The 19,470-nt window shown below is 40.0% G+C and overlaps 1 protein-coding gene across 2 annotated transcripts in view; it reads left to right on the forward strand.

Moving 5' to 3' along the window:
• The window catches only part of septin8a (septin 8a), a 29,106-nt gene extending 9,859 nt beyond the window's left edge, over positions 1–19,247 (forward strand). The window contains exons 2-11 of one of the 2 annotated variants that reach the window (XM_087806834.1): positions 1,766–1,880; positions 2,093–2,288; positions 5,329–5,515; positions 8,341–8,502; positions 8,565–8,661; positions 13,298–13,466; positions 13,536–13,668; positions 14,811–14,980; positions 15,795–15,797; positions 18,084–19,247. In XM_087806834.1, coding sequence (XP_087662960.1) covers positions 1,766–1,880; positions 2,093–2,288; positions 5,329–5,515; positions 8,341–8,502; positions 8,565–8,661; positions 13,298–13,466; positions 13,536–13,668; positions 14,811–14,980; positions 15,795–15,797; positions 18,084–18,249 — 1,398 coding nt within the window. In that variant the 3' untranslated portion in view covers positions 18,250–19,247. Of the gene's footprint in view, positions 1–1,765; positions 1,881–2,092; positions 2,289–5,328; positions 5,516–8,340; positions 8,503–8,564; positions 8,662–13,297; positions 13,467–13,535; positions 13,669–14,810; positions 14,981–15,170; positions 16,791–18,083 lie in introns of those variants that run through there. The other variant, XM_087806833.1, reaches the window with a different exon arrangement.
• Positions 19,248–19,470: the final 223 nt, after the last annotated feature.

Raw genomic sequence — 19,470 nt, forward strand, 5'->3', positions numbered from 1 at the left:
TTTTTCTCCATAAAGCAAAGTATTAAGACCCGGAGGTGACGTTGTGTTGGAGCGACGGAAACGGACTCCAGTTTTAACCGTTTTATAACAAATGTAAACTCTTGAACTTTATTATCAAATATGGCTGCGATGTTCAGAGGTTTTCAGCTGCTCTGGACAGACTTTATGCATTTCAGATTGTAAAATATGAAACACCAGCCCTGGAATGAATATCTTCCAGACTCGCTTTTATAATTTAATAATAACTGAACTCTCTGAACACTTCTCTCACTTCATCTTGCTCTCTCTCTCATCGCTGAACCTATATATGCATTTAAAGGCTCTACACTTTTATTGAACATCCAGCCTTCTTATGAATTTCTCTTGTTTTCTGCTTTCACTCGCATGCTTTAAAACTTTCCTAATAACTAAAATAAACAATTTTTCCATTGCTGTTAACACTCAATATCTACACCCCTCGCATTGACGTTGCACAACTCAGTTTTCTCATTCCTTCTCAGGGAACGCATCACTGATGGTAATTATTATGATGATAGTTATATGAACACCAAATACCTGGTTCTCTGCTATAAGATGATGTTTCATTTTCCACATGTATGATACAATCTTCGAGGAGCACCAACTATCAATGGCGTTGTATAGTTGATCCAACCTGGTCTTAAAATCAGGCTCATGGGTATTGTCGTCATTGTGTTATTTTGCAACACAACAGACAAAAGGACACACAATCTGGACATTTGTCTAAAATGGATTTAATAATCCTGAAGCTAGAATTTGAAAATGAAGTTATCCGTCAGGTTCGAGTGCATCTCGGTGCATATGCGACGTGGTCTGGTAGCATTCATGGCTGTGTGTGTGTGTGTGTGTGTGTGTGTGTGTGTGTGTGTGTGTGTGTGTGTGTGTGTGTGTGTGTGTGTGTGTGTGTGTGTGTGTGTGTGTGTGTGTGTGTGTGTGTGTGTGTGTGTGTGTGTGTGTGTGTGTGTGTGTGTGTGTGTGTGTGTGTGTGTGTGTGTGTGTGTGTGTGTGTGTGTGTGTGTGTGTGTGTGTGTGTGTGTGTGTGTGTGTGTGTGTGTGTGTGTGTGTGTGTGTGTGTGTGTGTGTGTGTGTGTGTGTGTGTGTGTGTGTGTGTGTGTGTTCGGTGACATCAGCGTTCAAGTATGCAGCCGGTCGTAGCCAGACAAGCTCGGGTGGCCTCATGCATCTCAAGGTGCCGTCTTTTCCCCTTCACAACGTACGAAGGTGCCTTTCTCGTCTCCTGTCTGCTTCTGACAAGGTTTCAGAGATGGTCGGCTGCACTGTATTTATACATCTATTTATCGTTTGATTTCTGAGTGGATTTAAGTCAAATCTTGATCAATTTAATGTAGTTCAGGAAATATATTTGTCTTTTGATCTTCCACAATCATGAATTTAAATTCTTTAAAGTCACGTAAAATGAGCTCCTTGGCATAGGCATGCTCCACCTCAGTGCCTTTTTTTCGTTCTGAATGTTTTTTTCTGGTTGTTTTAAGCGAATCCATCACGATACGAGTCCCAAACAAACGTGTTCTCCGTCTCTCTTCTGTAAATGACTGTGTGCTCGAGCTTGAGACGGATTAATTTGAGAGCTCATCCTCACTGCAGGCCCCGATTATCCAAGTGTCGGGTGGTGGGTTTCACATCTGCAGAAGGCTCTCTTCATCATGTCAGAACCCCCCCCCCCCCTCCCACCCTCCCATGACACATTTAAGTCTACATTTTGTTTTTTTTTGTTTTTTTTTTACAGAACGACGAGAAGCGCAATCTAAATTTGGGCGGCCATGTTGGATTCGACAGCCTCCCTGACCAACTGGTCAGTAAATCGGTCACAAAGGGGTTTTGTTTCAACATCCTCTGTGTGGGTGAGTAGCGGGCAACGGTTTTTCTGACCCCCTCGATGGTTAATAATGGTCAACATTCCTGTGCAGTCTTGTTTCCCCGCCTGATGTATCGCCCTCATGTGACACCTTAACAGCAATATTGGATTCTGTTTCATTAAACCTCCGCCCACGTGTTGCTGATGAATCTCTCCCCCGTGAGCTATATCTAACCGTCACTCTCTCTCTCGTCGCAGGCGAGACCGGCATCGGCAAGTCCACTCTAATGAACACGCTCTTCAACACCATGTTCGAGAACGAGGAAGCCAGCCATTACCAGAACGGCGTGTACCTGCGGCCGCGCACCTACGACCTCCAGGAGAGCACGGTCCGCCTGAAGCTCACCGTCGTGGACACGGTCGGCTTCGGCGACCAGATCAACAAAGATGACAGGTGAGGCTCGTGTTTAAGAGAAGATAAAAAATGACCTTTATTCTTAACTATATTTAGGAAATTTAGGTTGTCACAAAGGTTCCCAAAAAAGATTCAACATATGTAAACATTATAGTGAATACAATTATAAGTAAGAAAGTAATTTTTATTTATATAGCGCTTTTCCAGACCAGGGTCACAAATCGCTTAAACAATCAAAACAATATTCAATAAAGTATATATTTAAAGATCAAGATAAAACTGATAACACAACAGGAGTTCCAGAAAATCAAGGAAAAGCCTGAACAAATAGGAAAGTCTTAAGATATGAAACCAATAATTATAATAAAAGAATAATACTTAAAATATATAATAATAAATAAAAAATGATATGAAACCAATAATAATAAAATAAATGAAATTATAATAATAAAATAAATGCATTGAAAAATTAAATGATTATTATTATGATGATGATGAGAGATATATATATATATATATATATACACTGTAGGTTCATACCCACTGAGCTGAAACTATTATTGTTGGTTTTGAGTGAGGCTCTCAGAAACGTTTAATTGTTCAGAAGTGACTGAACTAACAAGCATTGAAGCTAAATTGACATTTCCAAATTATTAAACTAGCTATAGAACAAACCACAAGTGTCTGCTCAAGACTTGATAAAGTAGTCTCTTGTTTAATGCTGGGGTTACGTCCTGAAACCCTGCACCAATGAACTTAATCCACAAAAAAACGATTTTTCTTAAAATTAACAGCATTTATTCAACATTTATTTGAACTACCACAAAGAAAATCCCATGTCATGTTAACAACACCAGCCATAAAAGTTACTGATTCTAACTCCAAATTGAATGAGTTGCCAATCCCAGTAACTGTGATCTGAACAGCTCCTATGGTGCTTTGCCGCCCAGCCAGCCAGTCTGTTGAAAGGCATCATGGTAGTTCACTGTGTTGTTGGCCCCATAAGTAAGGTGGGTGTGGAAATAAGTGCCTGACACTAAGTTTTGAGATTATTTTATAGTTTATCTTTATAAAGATGAGTTTGCTACAATAAAATATGAAGTACTGTGTGAAAAAAAACAAAACGGTGAGACCGGAGTAGGTGATCCAGTGGTTACTTATGTTTGTGACCCTGAAGCCCCATGCGACCTTGATCCACCTTTGACCTTGAGGACTCATTCTAAACACGCCCTCCTCCACGTTCCCTTCGCTGAATGAAGTAAAAAGTGGAAATATGCGTTTTGTATTATTCATCCAGCTGTGGAATGTGAGCTCTGGTTTGAACCGGCACACACTCAGAACTCTCACGCCCTTTGATAGCGAACATCTCTGCGGGGCCACGCACAGCAGCGCCCTGAAGGACGGACCCCGCAGTGGACTGTAAAGGGGTCCCCAAAGGTCACACAGGCGCCTGAGAACAGACGAGGGGGGGGGGAAGATGGATCGTTGCTAACGTGTAGTTGGGAATTTTCTGGGAGGTTGACTGTGTCGTCTTGGCCCGTGACCTTTGGGATTAGTGGAATGTGACGCAAGTACATTTATATTAATCCTGAATATGTAGAGCTGCAAAATAAATCTTTGTTTTTGTTTTAACAGAGAAGGTTTTTCCCTCCTCTGGGTCTAACTTGGATTAGACATTCAGCATTTGGACTCTAATGCGTACCACTGTTGTCTTGTTGTAAAGAAATAAAGAAATGCTTTTAAGGAAAGAAGGAGGTATACTTTTTCTACTCAAAGTAAGATTGAATAATTCATGACGGGAAAGCCTGGAAAACTTCTTTATTTAGGTCACCAGTGAGGGAGATTCTGACAAAAATGTTTGAAGCGTCTGGGACTTTCCACTCGACTCTCGGATGCCCGAGGAAACGTATTTGGAAACATGATAGCGATGGAGTCTTGAGTATTGAACGTGTTGCTCGACGTTGTTTTTTTTTTAAATCGCCGTTTTAAGAATGTTAACGTTTCACCCCGAGAGAGACTATAAATCACGAGGTGTCTGTGGTCCTGGTTGTGGGAACGTGGCTTTTAAGAAAACATCCTAGTCACAGATTAGCATGGAGTTGAAAATGTGTGAAGATTATTCCCTTTTTTTTTTACACTAAAGGTTAAAATGACCGACAATTCATCAAGACAGTATTTTTACGTTTGCCCTTATATGGTCATATTCTTGCTGCTATAAACTTGAGACAAACTAAGCAGCATTTCGCACAAATATTTACGACAGTTCCGTTTTTAACATCAGTTGTTCTTGATTCAAAGTTTGTCCAAAAACTGTCTCAGCCAAGGGAATCTGGATTAGTGCAAAACATAGGTTGAAATGTATATATACAGTATATATTGATGTTATTACTTTCTGATATCAGAATACACACAAACATACGTTTATACAAGTGTCATCCATTTTCTTTGGTAATATAATTATCTCAACATTTAGTTTGATATAAAAACTTAAATCCAAATACAGTATATTATAAAATATAACTTGTAATAAAGGAGTTTTTATATTTAAAAACATTTTACTTTATTTTATAGCATTTTAAGAAGTAATTAAATGGTTTATTCATTTAAATTTCTTTTAAAAACCCCTTTTCATGATTATCAGTGTCTGTATTTTATTGAAAATGTAATTAAAAAGCTCAATATAAGATGTATATCGGCTCTTAATTTGTAGTGAATGCAAATTACGTTTTTATTTCAGGAAGTGATTGTTGTTTGAGAACTTGGCTCAAAACGAACTGCGTTTGTTTGAATAGTTAGATTCGTTGCCGAGAGAGTTTCAGCTTCACTTTAGAGTTAAACGGTCAATGATGACTTTACTTTGACCATCTAAGCACCGGGTGTGTATTTTTAACCTTCATGAGGCACTTGAGCGGCGAGTGGGTCACACACAACAAATCTCTGGTCAATGATCAACTGCTGACTCCTGTTAGTGGTCAGCAGGTCTGTCACGGCCTTCGACTCAAACGGCAGTTTTCATGTTAATCTGATCCCAGGAGTTATTTGTGAGATTAAATGAAGCTAATGTCGCATCTGTCTGCAGCTACAAGCCCATCGTGGACTACATCGACACCCAGTTCGAAAACTATCTTCAGGAGGAGCTGAAGATCAAACGCTCGCTCTTCAACTACCACGACACCCGCATCCACATCTGCCTCTACTTCATCGCCCCGACCGGACACTCGCTCAAGTCCCTGGACCTGGTCACCATGAAGAAGCTGGACAGCAAGGTACGGACCAGCTGCTTCTCTCTCGGGTTCCCTTCCTCTTACAGTTGTGCTGGAGTCGCTTCTTCTGGAGTCTAGTTCCTGGCCTGAGGTCACTGCTATGTTCGGGCGTGTCCTCAAAGGATGAAGATTGCTGAGCAGGCTTCAGTTACGTCATATTAGATTTCAACAAAGCTTCTCGTGACATTCTTCAGAACTGTCTTTTAGGGAGAAGATTTGTAGTGGAGACCAGACCTGTCCATAAGTTTGAACCGACAACCGTTTCTACGCTAATGCAACCTTAATATCCCACGTTGTTGTTTGACGTTGATTAAAATAAATCAGATAATATTATAAGGATCTCTTATATCATAAGATAAAGTTAATACAAATACTATTATGTACAATATTTTTTATAATCAATTAGGAATCAATGAATTCTTGTGAAAAACACAATTTAAGACTTTAGTTAAAACATCTTAAATAATGAAATGAAATCCAAATGAATCTGGCGTAACAAATAAATATAGAATATAAAATGTAAACATAGTTTACAATGGAGTTTTTTTAATCTAAGAATTTCTAACATAAAAAAATCAATATAAAGGATAATAAAAACAATGTGATTAATATAAAATAAAACACATTATTTTGACTTTATTTAACATATTTTTTCAATTAATATAATTTTTAACTGTTTTCGCCGCAGAGTTTGAAATGCTAGAATTATTTATTATTTTTTTCTCTTCACTATTCTGCTGTTAAATTCCCCTTTTACTTTTTATGTCTAATAATAATGATTCAATTTTTGACTGATCCAACATTTTTATTAAGGTATAATAAGTTTCAAAACATTTAAATTAGACACAAGGATGTATTTTATTTGTTGCTGAATATTTTTAAATATGTAATATTTATATAAAATGGCTAAAAGAAGAAAATCTTTAATGCTTTTAATGTTACTTTACAAGTTTTCTACTCTAAAACGATCTCTTGACACCGTCTCTCATTCATCAGGTTATGAAACCAAATGATTATCTGCGGTGGTTCCGGTCGACAACCGTGTCAGTGGGTCGGCAAACACGGGTCGATAATGACCGTCAAGTTTTGTGATTGTTGCTGCATATTTTCGATTGTTTCTGCACGTCCTGCTGCTGGTGACGCCGGTCTGTTCCTAATTAGAAGAAAAAGCTCATCACAGCAGCAGTTGGAGCGTGAATGAATGAATGAATGAATTAATGAAGGGAGGAGGGAAGACTGAAGGTTACGGCTGAAAGAGAATCAGCTTTTCTCTTCCACACGAGCGTGTGCTGCTCTAGCAGAAATGGATTTATAAACATGGCCGACATCCTCGTCCAGTTTTTTGTAAGTGACCACATTAAGGACTGAAGAACTCTAACCATCACCTGGCATAGAGTCTCAAAACCTGCTAAATAATCAATATATGTTACACCCCATAATTTAATCCTATATGTAATTGTAATTTTTTTTTTTATCACTTTAATTATTTTTCCCTCAAAATGTATTGACTTATATTGAATAATTATCTTAGAGGTTTTTTTTATTTATTCAAACACCTTCATATGTTTTTTAAATTAAATAGAATAGATTGGCTTGTATTTCTTTCAATTTTCTTTGGAATAAATAAAAAAATTTTAAGAGTAATTTTGTAAAGGCAACTAATTTTTCTTTCATACTTCCTTTTTTTATTCCTAACACTTTCCCTTCATCTTCTTAGTCCATGTTTTTTTCCTCTTTCAGCATTTCCATCTCCTTTTCTCCTCTTTTTTTAAACCTTCCTTGTGTTTTCTTCTTCGTCCCCTTTTCTTTAAACCTTTTTCTCCCAAACCTTTCCATTTTTATTTTCCTCTTCTTCCTCTTTCCTCTTTTCTTCCAACCATCTTTCTCAATCTTCTTCTTCATTCCTATTTTCTTCTTCCTCTTTCCTTTAAACTATATTTTCTCAACTTATTAATTCCTATTTTCTTCTTCCTCTTAAATTTTATGTAAAGCTAGTTTCTTCATCTTGTTGTTTCTTGGTTGTTTTTTTTTTGGTCTTCCTCTTTTTTCGACCATTTTGTTTTTTGTTTCCTTTTTAATTTTTTTCCATTCTTATCATCTTCCTTCCATCCATCCTTCTTCATCTTCCTTCCATCTCTAGCTCTACAGAATCTTGTCTTCTCAGCTCCTCACTGAACCTCACCTTTTAAAGCTTCTATCTTCTTCATCAGCCGTCAGTCACATCACTTCCACCTAATTTTTTCCTCATAAGTATACTAAAGATATACTTAATATATTAATAGTTACTTAATCACATTTTATTTTTATTTCTCAAGTTACAATGATACAATTCATATTTGATTTATATTTGATTTTCAAAATCTGTCCAATCTATTGACCCTAATAGTTTATTTCTGCATATTTATTGGAGGTAGAAGCACATCTAGGATCTTCTCACTGAAGTTCTCTGCCTGGAATGCAGAGAAACACAAACAGACGTGTCCTGTCTGCCAGATCGTCGAGTCACAGGAAGAAGACCAGAAGCAGTTTTTTCCGTCTGCGTCTAGATTTGGGCGTCGAGGGGGAACAATGGTGTTATTCTTGTTAATGAGAGTCAAATTACGGAGGCGGGTTCGGACGATAAGATCTTCTCACCCAGTAAAGGAGAAGATGTTTCACCCCTGAAACCTTCTTCAATCTTGAGATTTCTTGTTAAAGATGTGCTTCTGAGCTCATGGTTCGGGAATTCTCTGTGTCCAGCTGGAATAACTTGACTGTGGGAACCGATGGTCCCGCAGGTCAAGAGGTTAAACGTCCATCTCGTAAATCTCTCCGCTCTCCTTCCTCAGGTCAACATCATCCCCATCATCGCCAAGGCCGACACCATCTCCAAGAGCGAGCTCCACAAATTCAAGATCAAGATCATGAGCGAGCTGGTGAGCAACGGCGTCCAGATCTATCAGTTCCCCACCGACGACGAGACGGTCAGCGAGATCAACTCCTCCATGAACGTGAGTCATGAACGTCCTCGCCTCGGCGTTCTGGGTCGTGAGCTCCTCTGGTTCCTCTGCAGGCCCATCTGCCCTTCGCCGTGGTGGGGAGCGTGGAGGAGGTGAAGGTGGGGAACAAGACGGTGCGAGCCAGACAGTACCCCTGGGGAGTCGTACAAGGTGAGGACGACACATGTGGAGGTTGTTAGAGGGAGATGAACGTCTTCATCCGTCCACGGTTGACTTGACAAAGGGGTCATGTGACCTTAGTTGGTCTTTACAGTTGAAGCCTGATGTTCTTGTTACACAATCTTACAGCTCAACCAGTTAAAACTCACTTACTTATGAGGACAATATCTTCTTGTTGTTGTTGTTCTTCTTCTCTTCCCTTATTCCTGTTTTACTTCAAGATTCTGTCTGTAGTTCTTTTTTTCTATCGTATTTTTATTTCCCTCTTAATTTTTTCATTTTCGCCTTCTTTCTTCCCCATTTTATTTTCTCTGTCATACTTCCTTTTTTATTCCTAACACTTTCCCTTCATCTTCTTCGTCCTTGTTTTTTTCTTCTTTCAGTTTTCCCCTTTTCAGCATTTCCATCTCCTTTTCTCCACCCTCTTATTTTAAACCTTCCTTGTGTTTTCTTCTTCAATCCTTTTTCTCTTAAACTTTTCCAATTTTAATTTTTCTCTTCTTCCCCTTTCCTCTTCTCTTAAAACCATCTTTCTCAATCGTCTTCTTCCTTCCTATTTTCTTCTTCCTCTTAAATTTCATGTAAAGCTAGTTCCTTCATCTTATTCCTGGATTTATTTGTTGTTTCTTGTATTGTTTTTTTTGGTTCTATTTTTTTCCTTCTACCTTCACGTCTTCCATAAACATCTTATTTTTTATATTGTTTTTTGGTCTTCCTCTATTTTCGACCATTTTGTTTTTTGTTTCCCTTTTTATTTTTTTTCCATTCATCATCTTCCTTCCATCTCTAGCTCTACAGAATCTCGTCTTCTCAGCTCCTCACTGAACCTTTTAAAGCTTCTATCTTCTTCTTCTTCCTCTTCTCCAACATCCTTGGCGTCTCCAAACATCTGTCCTGCCTTCACTTCATCCACAGACTCCTTTCAGCTCAGACCTTTTCCTCTCGTTAATGCTCTTTGTCACTCTCACTCTCCTCCCTTCCTTCCTCTCCTCCCTCTCGCCGGCCCTGCTGTCCCAGGGGTCACTAGTTATTTTTAAACCCAGTTTGTCACCAGAGGGATGGATTCTTTCAGACCTCGTCAGATGTCACTGCGGGTCATCATTGTCCCCAAACCTTGACTCAGAGTGGCCGCTTTGAAAATGTGATTTCCGTGGACCTCGTGTCTGGTGGTCGTCTCTCCAAACACAGAAATGTGAGCTGAAAGCAGCGTCTGTGTGACGCTCGTGTTCGGGACCAGATGTCAGTTGGGGTTATTGTGACCTTTTCAAAGAGTCTCCAAGTTACCATTCACTCGGGCGAGGACAGAGAAAGGATTGTCCAATGAATAGATCTTCAGTTTGTCCGTAAATGTTTCTGCAGGATGTGGAAATTGTTATCTGTGGACCTTCAGGACCAGACCCTGCTTTCTCTCTCGTCCAGTGTTGGCTCACTTGTGTCAACACAGTCTGTGTTTGAATCACAGATAAGGAATTGGCTTTAGTGTCACGTGGAGATATTCCTCCAGTAATTAAAGGTGTTTTTTCGGTTCAATCTGGTGAATTAGGAAGGTTTTAAACTCACACAAATTGTAAGCAAAGAAAGAAATTGCGTGCAAACATTTTTTAAATATTTTACAGTCAAACAAAATTAGATTTTAGTTTTGTTTTTTTGTTAAAGGGCAACTAATGTGAAAACCCAACTGTCCTGACTCACCCAAATCTTTCAAATGTAAAAGTCTCATTGATGATGTTTTAAAAGCTATAACTTTATAAAGTTCTCCCCAGTCTAAAATCCCGGCGAACGAGAGGTTACAAGAGCGGAGTACACTATGATGTAATAAGGCCTTAACTCTGACTACAGCCAACTATAATCACGGCCTGCTTTGTTTATACAATGAGTCCCTTGGAGGTGGAGACTTCCAGGATTTAAACCAGAAAGTTAAAGATAGTTGCTGTGGAACTAGTGGAGAGGCTGCCATTCTCTTACAGTGCCATTGTTCTTAAATGTTGTCTTTGTTCTTAATTTAAATATTTAAATGAAAAGAGAGTTTTGTACAAACAGACACATATTGATGAGTACAATAGAGGTCCAGGATATATTTAAGAGAACCAACACATTAATTGCCCTTTAAATGCATTTTTTTCTTTTTTTAAACTCTGCTTAAAGCATGAACATATTTTACTTTCCCATCAAGTCATTATATCTACAACAATCTTTAATTGTTTTAAGTTTCCTGTATGCTGGGGGCCACTTAAAATGACTAGTGGGTCTGTTGGCCCCTGAGAAGACGACATGTTCAGGCGCAGAAAATACATTTTCAAGATTACTCTGTAATTTCTGTGCGTTGAGACATCGCAAGTAAGTGACGGATCACGATGCATCATGTTTCAAAGACCGCATTTGAAACCGAAGTGTCATTGAATGCAGCACAGTTGTTTCACAGGCAAACATTGTTGTATCTTTATATTTCAAATTGAAAAACTAGCCAGTAATGAAATTATTTAAAACATTTTTTTTATTCAACCAAGGTGTTTTTGAGTATTTTGTGGACTTTATTAAATTAGTTTGGATCCTAAAGCCTGATTTGGCCCACAGGCCTTGAGTGATGGGCTGATGAAGCGTCATGAAACGATGTCATGTTGTTTAGAGTTCAGTAGGTGGCGCCATCAGTTTAAATATTATGTGATTTTTCATTATAACAGTTGTGCAAAACAAAGGAAAATAGTGCAGAGAGCGCCATCTAGTGGACTCTGAATATAATGACACTGCTTCATGAAGCTTCATCAGACCATCACTAGTGATATGCACAATCAGGCGTCTGTCCTTCAACCTGGAACTTTCAAACAAGATATTGAAATATTTAAACTCGTCTTTCAAGAGTTTATTTAATGTTTTGTTTCTTCGAACGATGGTCGTCACTGAAGTGACTTTAAAAACATTCTGAAGCGACGCCCAGAGCTCTGCTGCGTCTGCTCTCATTAGGTTGTTCATCTTCTCCGATATCTCGGAGGCTGAGGACCCGAAGTCATTCAGATTCCGCCCACCAGTCTGGGTCCAAGTGAGCAGCTAGTCCCAGACCCTGGTGAAGCAGGCATGACTGGTTCTCACTGACTCATGGCTTGACTCGGGGAACGACGAGAGACAAGGACATGTGCAGCTTAACGCCACATTAATTCCACTGGTGCTCCACAAGTTTGCTTTTGTTTTACACCCTCGCAGCTCGACGTGGTATTAAGACTCCGCCGGGGGGTCGCTGGCATTATGACCACGTGACGTGCAATCGCACCAGCCGGGGAGAAGCTTTGAAGTTCTCTTCACATGCAGAATTTGGAAAAGGTCTTCTATATTAGACCTAAACAAGGGCAGCCTGAGGCACTTTACCTGTGTCTATGTGGCCCTGTTTGTTGTGCAGAAATGATTCTGACGTTCCTGTTGTTGTCATTTGTTTAAATAAAAATGGGGTTAAAAAAACAACATCGGTAATTATTTTGCAAAGGGGCCACATAACATGATAAAAACAGTTTGAGTCCCGGGGGCCAGATGTAGCCAAGTCGTTGAGTCAAGTATATAAATGTTCATGCTGACCTGTCTAAGATGCCATTCTTTAAGCCAAGATAATGAACTATCAAAGACAATAAAATAGTCACAATTGTATTCATTATTTGTTTGCAGTCGCCCCCTGTAGGAAGGGAGGAAGTACTACAGGAAGCAGTTTTTACGGTTTGAATAAATCGTGTGGTTTGTCTTTGCTGACCTTATAAGGTTAAGGGACTTCCTGTTGAGTACTACGATACAGTTTACTAGACGTCTGCCAGAAACATGTACCTGTGCTTCACTTGTGTTGTTGTTGTGTTCATCACCTGCGCAATGTGCGGCTCTTTGGCCCTATTTTTGCTGCCCTTGTGAGGTCATAGTATGATCATGTTTCTCGAACTGACAATACGATTATTATGTTTCAATATTCATTTACATAAATAAAGACCCCATAGGATGTTTTTGAGGTTTAAAATAAATTGAAGGCATATGTAGTATAGCTTATTTAGCTTGGTTATAAAATGTCTTTTAATCGGTTTTGTTCCCTCTTGTTGACGGTCCCTTACAGTCACTATATAATGTGGCCCCTGGTGAAATGTAATTGTCCACCCCTGTGTAAACGGGTACCTCTGAGTTTTAATAAACTGGTCATAATGTTACGGTTAAATGTCTTATCCAGACTTTGGAATTATTTCCACATCTGTGCCGATAGTTTTCCTTCTTTCGTCTCTTGGACAAACTGCTGAGCGACTCATAAAAAGGTTTGTATCGTCAGGATGTGATTGGATTGCAGGAGATTTATCCAAAATATTCTGTGGTCACCCTGTTTCCAAAGCAGGAAATCTGCAGGAATGCAGGGATGTGGAAGGAAAGGGAAGAGGGGCGGGACCAAGGGTGGTTGCAGGGTGACAGATGGGGTGTGAAAAGAACCAGTGAGAGGGAAAACCTGCCGTTGAATTTTTTTTTAATCTAAATACACTTGGTTAAAAGGTGTTTTTTAAAAGTGCGGAGCAGGCATGAATCATGGTTTTATATTTGGCTCCTTTGTTGCTGACTATGCAGGAAGAGTAATTATAAACCTCATGGAGTTAAGGTGTATAATGTCGCCCTCTAGTGGAGAACGAGAGTCACTGCGACTTCGTGAAGCTGCGGGAGATGCTGATCCGGGTCAACATGGAGGACCTGCGGGAGCAGACGCACGCCCGCCACTACGAGCTGTACCGGCGCTGCAAGCTGGAGGAGATGGGCTTCAAAGACACGGACCCGGACAGCCAGCCCTTCAGGTAGGTGGCGCCGCCTGCTGGAGAATGTGACGCATTACGGGGTTGACCTCACGCCCTTGTGACCCGCAGCCTCCAGGAGACGTACGAGGCCAAACGCAAGGAGTTCCTCGGAGACCTGCAGCGCAAAGAAGAAGAGATGCGGCAGATGTTCGTCAACAAAGTGAAAGAGACGGAGTCGGAGCTGAAGGAGAAGGAGAGAGAGGTCAGAGTTCACCTGCCGAACACACGCTTGACGAGTGAAACGTTTTCACGTTTGTGAATATTTAACATGAATCATTGTCTGACTCTCACTCTTGCACTCGTTTTTTTAACTCCTCTTCTCACTCCTGCTAATCCTTTTTCTCATACTTTCACTCTTTTACTAGTACTTTTACTTTTACTCCTCTTACTCATACTTTCACTCTTTTACTAGTACTTTTACTCCTCTTACTCATACTTTCACTTGTTTACTAGTACTTTTACTCCTCTTACTCATACTTTCACTCTTTTACTAGTACTTTTACTCCTCTTACTCATACTTTCACTCGTTTACTAGCACTTTTACTTTTACTCCTCTTACTCATACGTTCACTCTTTTACTAGTACTTTTACTTTTACTCCTCTTACTCATACTTTCACTCTTTTACTAGTACTTTTACTCCTCTTACTCATACTTTCACTTGTTTACTAGTACTTTTACTCCTCTTACTCATACTTTCACTCTTTTACGAGTACTTTTACTCCTCTTACTCATACTTTCACTCGTTTACTAGCACTTTTACTTTGACTCCTCTTACTCATACTTTCACTCTTTTACTAGTACTTTTACTCCTCTTACTCATACCTTCACGATTATACTAGTAGTTTTACTTTTACTCCTCTTACTCATACTTTCACGATTATACTAGTACTTTTACTTTTACTCCTCTTACTCTTACTTTCACTCTTTTACTAGTACTTTTACTTTTACTCCTCTTACTCATACTTTCCCTCTTTCACTAGTACTTTTACTTTTCCTCCTCTTACTCATACATTCACTCTTTTACTATTACTGTTACTCTTATTCGTACTTTCACTCTTTTACTAGTATTTTTACTCCTTACTCATACTTTCACTCTTTTACTAGTACTTTTACTCCCAAATTCTACTTTAACTCCATTTTCCCCTCATTGAAACTTTTACAATTTTACTTATACATTTACATTTCATTTCAATCTTATTTTTCTACTTTCACTCCTTTACCTCCCACTCTTCCCTCGCTTCTCACTCTTCCTTCCTTTCTTTTTCACTTACCTCATTCATACCTACTTCTTCTCTCACTCTTAATCACTCTCTCTTAATCACTCTCTCTCCTCCTCTCTGCAGCTCCACGACAAGTTCGAGCAGCTGAAGCGAATGCACCAGGAGGAGAAGAGGAAAGTGGAGGAGAAGCGGCGAGACCTGGAGGAGGAGATGAACGCCTTCAACAGGAAGAAGGTTGCGGCTGAGACGCTCTCCTTAGCTCAGCCGCTGAAGAGAGACAAAGACAAGAAAAAGTGAGTCCCTCTCTTTTTCTCCTCCTCCGCAGTGACGCTTCTGGAGAGCAAACCCGGAGCATTTGAGCTCTGAACACTGCAGTTGATGTGTGGCTCCATCTAGTGGCTTCTCATCGTCACTTCTCTTTTCTCATTCATTGTTGCGCGTGTTTGGTTAATTCACCTTTTTTTTGTTTGTTTTGTTTTTCAGTTAATTTATGGCCGCTGTACACCCACCCACACACGACCATGGATTCGCCCTCCATCACCATAGCAACAACACCACCTGATCATTATTTCTGTGTTTATTTTGCCTGTTTTTTGACATTCCATCATGACATTGTGCACATGGACCAAAGATACTGATGATGATGATGATGATGATGAGGAGGAGGAGACGTGCATCTCATTTGTTCAGGATCTTTTCGGACACTTTATAATTTTATATCTATGCATTTCTATTTTTGTGTTGTGATCCCAGTTATTTTGTTGTGTTCTTCCATCATCTATGCAAACAAACAAGCAAGAGTTCTGCTCTTCAGTCGTGTCGAATTAATCCAAACCGAGTACGTGTATATTTTCTAGCACATCCACAAATGTATTCTGGTGCCGTCTCTTAAATATGTGAATACTTTTAACCCACCTCGCAAAATGTCACCATTTTGTATGAAAGGAACGTGGATGAAGTTGTTGAAGCAGAAAACACGGTTAAGCTTCTGAGCGAGCAGCTGTATCTACTGTTACCAATAAACCCTCGTCCTGCACGTGCTTTGTGTTCAGTAGATGCTTTACCTCGACACGGACCAACATCTGTTCATGGACGCCTCGACTCAAGCAGGTGGTTTCAAGTGGACCGTAAGAGCTGTGGAAACACCTGTGTTTTCTCAGGGTCACCTTGACCCAGAGAGAACACACGGGTTAGAAACTCTGGTTCCGGGTTCATGCTTTGCCATTTCACTAATCTGAGCTCTTTGATTTCTGAAAATGAAGGATATTTGATGAGGAATGACAAAACTAGACTCTAGTACAACATGAAGTTGTCGTTTAGAATTGTGCACGAATCTGCTATAAAATAAGATCAACGTTTTTGAAGGTACTTTGGAAAGTATTAAGCTTAATTAAAAAACATCTCCGCTAAAAATCTGAAATTAGTTAACGGTAAATTTTATTCCAATTCAATAATCATGTGAAAAATCTTTAAAAGTGAATCTCTTTCTGCAAACGGAACACAGCGCCTTTCGAGTCGCTCTCTTCTTCTCCGACTCAATTTCCTAACAATAAGCCAACAGTTTTCGGCGCGCGATACCCACTGGCGACAGCTGGTATTGCACCACAGACTGCAAAAAAAAGCATTGAAAGTAACGTATGAAACACCAGACACGAGCACGACAGGGAACTTTCAAAGTTGTAGCTTTATTTCTGTGGTGCACACAAACCAGATATAGCTGCCTCGGCGAGCGAACAAACCGTTACATCGGTAACTTTGCTGCATCCCAGTGTGACTGGAACGAAGGAATTGGACCCACAACAGTCGAGATGCAGTTAAAACTACGGAAATAAGAGGGAATTGCACCGACAGCTCTGCTGCTGTCCATCAGTAACAAGTAATGAAACAAACGATCCACGCGTGGAATAGAAACTGTCAAAAATATTATGAAAATGCAGCATTTAGTCAAAATTAAAGCTCATTTTTTTTAAAAGATACACTGAAAATACTTATTATGCAAAAGTTAAAAATAATAAAGGTTGAAAAAATATACTTGTATTAAAAAGAAAGTCTCAAAGTGCTTTGTGGCTCTGGTCCTGAGCACCGAGATCCTTAAATAAAGAAGTCCTCAAACACACTTAAAAAAGTTACAAATGGGGGGAAAAAACTCAAATCTCACTAAACTCAGTCAGACGTTGGAACTGGTCGTGGCCTCGGACGTCACATTCCAGGAGGAGAGACTAGTGCATGGAGGGAGTGTTAGTAACGGTGAAGGCTAGTTAATGGGGGGGTGCAGGGGAGGGCAGGGGGAGACGTTTTCTTTCGGGGTGTCGAACAATCTCTTGACCTCGGACTCTGTCGTCACGTCCTCGTCGTACAGACGCCCGACGCCGTCGTAGAAGTCGTCCTGCTCGTCCAGTCGCTTCCGTCGCCCCCCGACGCCCTCCTCGCCGGGGTGAGCGCCGTGGAAGATGTAGACGGCGTTGGGTGGCAGCGAGAACTCCAGGCTGTGGAGATACTCGTCCACCATCTCTTTGCAGTGGATGAACTCGCTGCTGTCCACCTGTCGGGAGGAAGAAGAACGTTTACGACCGGCTGCAGAGATGATGACGGCACAGGATTTGAACAAAGTCTCAGAGGAAGTCTCTGGTGCTTCTTATAGATCTGGCAAGTGGACAAATCCCCACAAAACAGGTCAACGTTCTGGAAGCCTGAGGTTGTCGAGTCGTCCTCGAGCGAAGAATTATTCTCCCCTGGTCATCAGGGAGATGTTTACAAGCTAAAGGAACGACTCAAAGTCTGGATGGATTTTGTCTGTAAGACCACAATTATTTTTCTATGGCAAAAGCTCAAGTCGCAACAATTTTTGACTCTAAACAAATCCGCAAAAAACAACTCATGAATCTGAGAAAAACAAAGATTTAAAATTAATCTTCGTATCAATGAAACACAATTTACATCTGAAAATTAAAGGATTGAATGCTAAAAAAAAATTCATTTCATTTTATCCATTTATCTTGGAAAGTTTTGAATGTAAATAAACCAATTTGTATTTTTTCCCCAATCCAATTGAATATAAATAAAGTTTTAAAATAACATTAATTTCTAAATCATTACTTTGGACTCAAGGTTTTTCTCTAAAAAAAACAAAACATTTTTTAATGTGAAAAACTAACTAAAATACTCAAGGTTTTGAATTAATTTAAATTAATCTGAAATAAAAGCTCTAATTCAGAAATTAATAATTTTGTATGTTAAAAACATAAGAAAAAAAAAAGATTTAATGTAAAAAAAAACAACAACAACTTGAATTTGGAAACTTTTCACATAAACTTAAATGATCATTTTTCTTAAAAAAAACCAAAAACGTAAGGATAAAAAGTCGGGGCGTCCGCTCACCTGAGCTTTCTTCAACAGGTCTGTGAACACGGGGAACCAGTCCGGCATCAGCACCTCCAGCTCCAAAGTGATGATGGCCAAGGCCAACGTGGAGCCCTTGAACTGCCAGAGCTGGTGGCAGGCCATACAGTGCTGCACCTGCCTGGTCCACAGCGCCGCCTGGAGCCCCGGAGGCATCTTCTGATGCTCCTCCCCCGCAGCAGGGGAGTCTGGACCTGTCTCCAGGGCCGAGCCCGCGCCGATGGACGGAATGAGGCGAGGGTGGCCGAGGACCAGCAGCGCGTGGAACTGCGAGGAAGACCAAAACCTTACAGCATGATGATGTCGTTGTCGTTCCCTATCGTGGACTACATCAGAGCAGAGTGAGGCGTCGCCTGTCAATCATCGTCTGGACTTTACCCTCAACCAACCCCTCGCCTCTCAATAGTCTTGAAACGTACGTTTCTTTGGATGTGACTAGAGCTGCACAGTGGCTTCTCAAAAAGCTCAAGAAAACCTGAAAAGTTGTTACAATCGTGGTCGACCTGGACTACAACACAACAGTACAGAAAAAAGCAGAAAGACCAAGAACTAAATAGGTCTTCAGTACTAGCATAGCTAGAATGCTAACAGGGCTACAAGCTAACTCTCAGCAAACAAAATATAAATAATTATATGGAAACAACATGATCTGCTAATACCTAAAACTGCTTAGAAAGTTTAGCTAACAAAACAAAATGGCCTCTGGATAAATATAGCAAGAATAATAACTCAGCTGGTGTGTTAGCTTGGCTAAATAGTTAGCACGACTGTAGCTCATGTCTTCACCACTACCATGACTTGCACACTTAGTATTTTTTACTGAGTATTTGTTTTAGTTATTGTTGCTATAATAGCTATGATAATAAGAATAGCTCACAAGTGATGCTATTAAAAAAGGAGGTAGAAAATAATGGTTAAAATCAAAATGTAGTCGTTATCATTTTGAGAAAACTGTGCAGCTCTACGTCCACTTTAGTGTTTTTTGGAAAAACCGCTCGACTCTCATCCATTCATCTGCATCTTTTCCTGCTCGTAGCACAAGTGAAGCCATGTGAAGCGCGAGAGCACGCGTGTCTCGTCTATGGATGCTGTTCATCAGGGTGTTTATGAAAATAGTATTTATCGGAAGATTTATTTCCAGTAAATAAGCAGAGAACCGTCTTTATTTTTATTTACAAATGGCCTTGTGTCTCTGTCGTATTGAGTGAAGTGACGGTAGAACCTGCAGGTCCGATCAGAACCGACTCTGTGCCAAAACTGCTTTCACTGGGATTTGTGGCTTTAAGGGAACCTGCTGGACTAATAAACCAATGTGGATCTAGTGGTGAGGGTCGCTCCTGCACAGAAACATACGCTTACGTGCCAAGAGAATTCATCAAACCTC

This window comes from Callionymus lyra, chromosome 14, assembly GCF_982586985.1.
Source record: "Callionymus lyra chromosome 14, fCalLyr1.hap1.1, whole genome shotgun sequence".
Taxonomy (NCBI): Eukaryota; Metazoa; Chordata; class Actinopteri; order Syngnathiformes; family Callionymidae; genus Callionymus; species Callionymus lyra.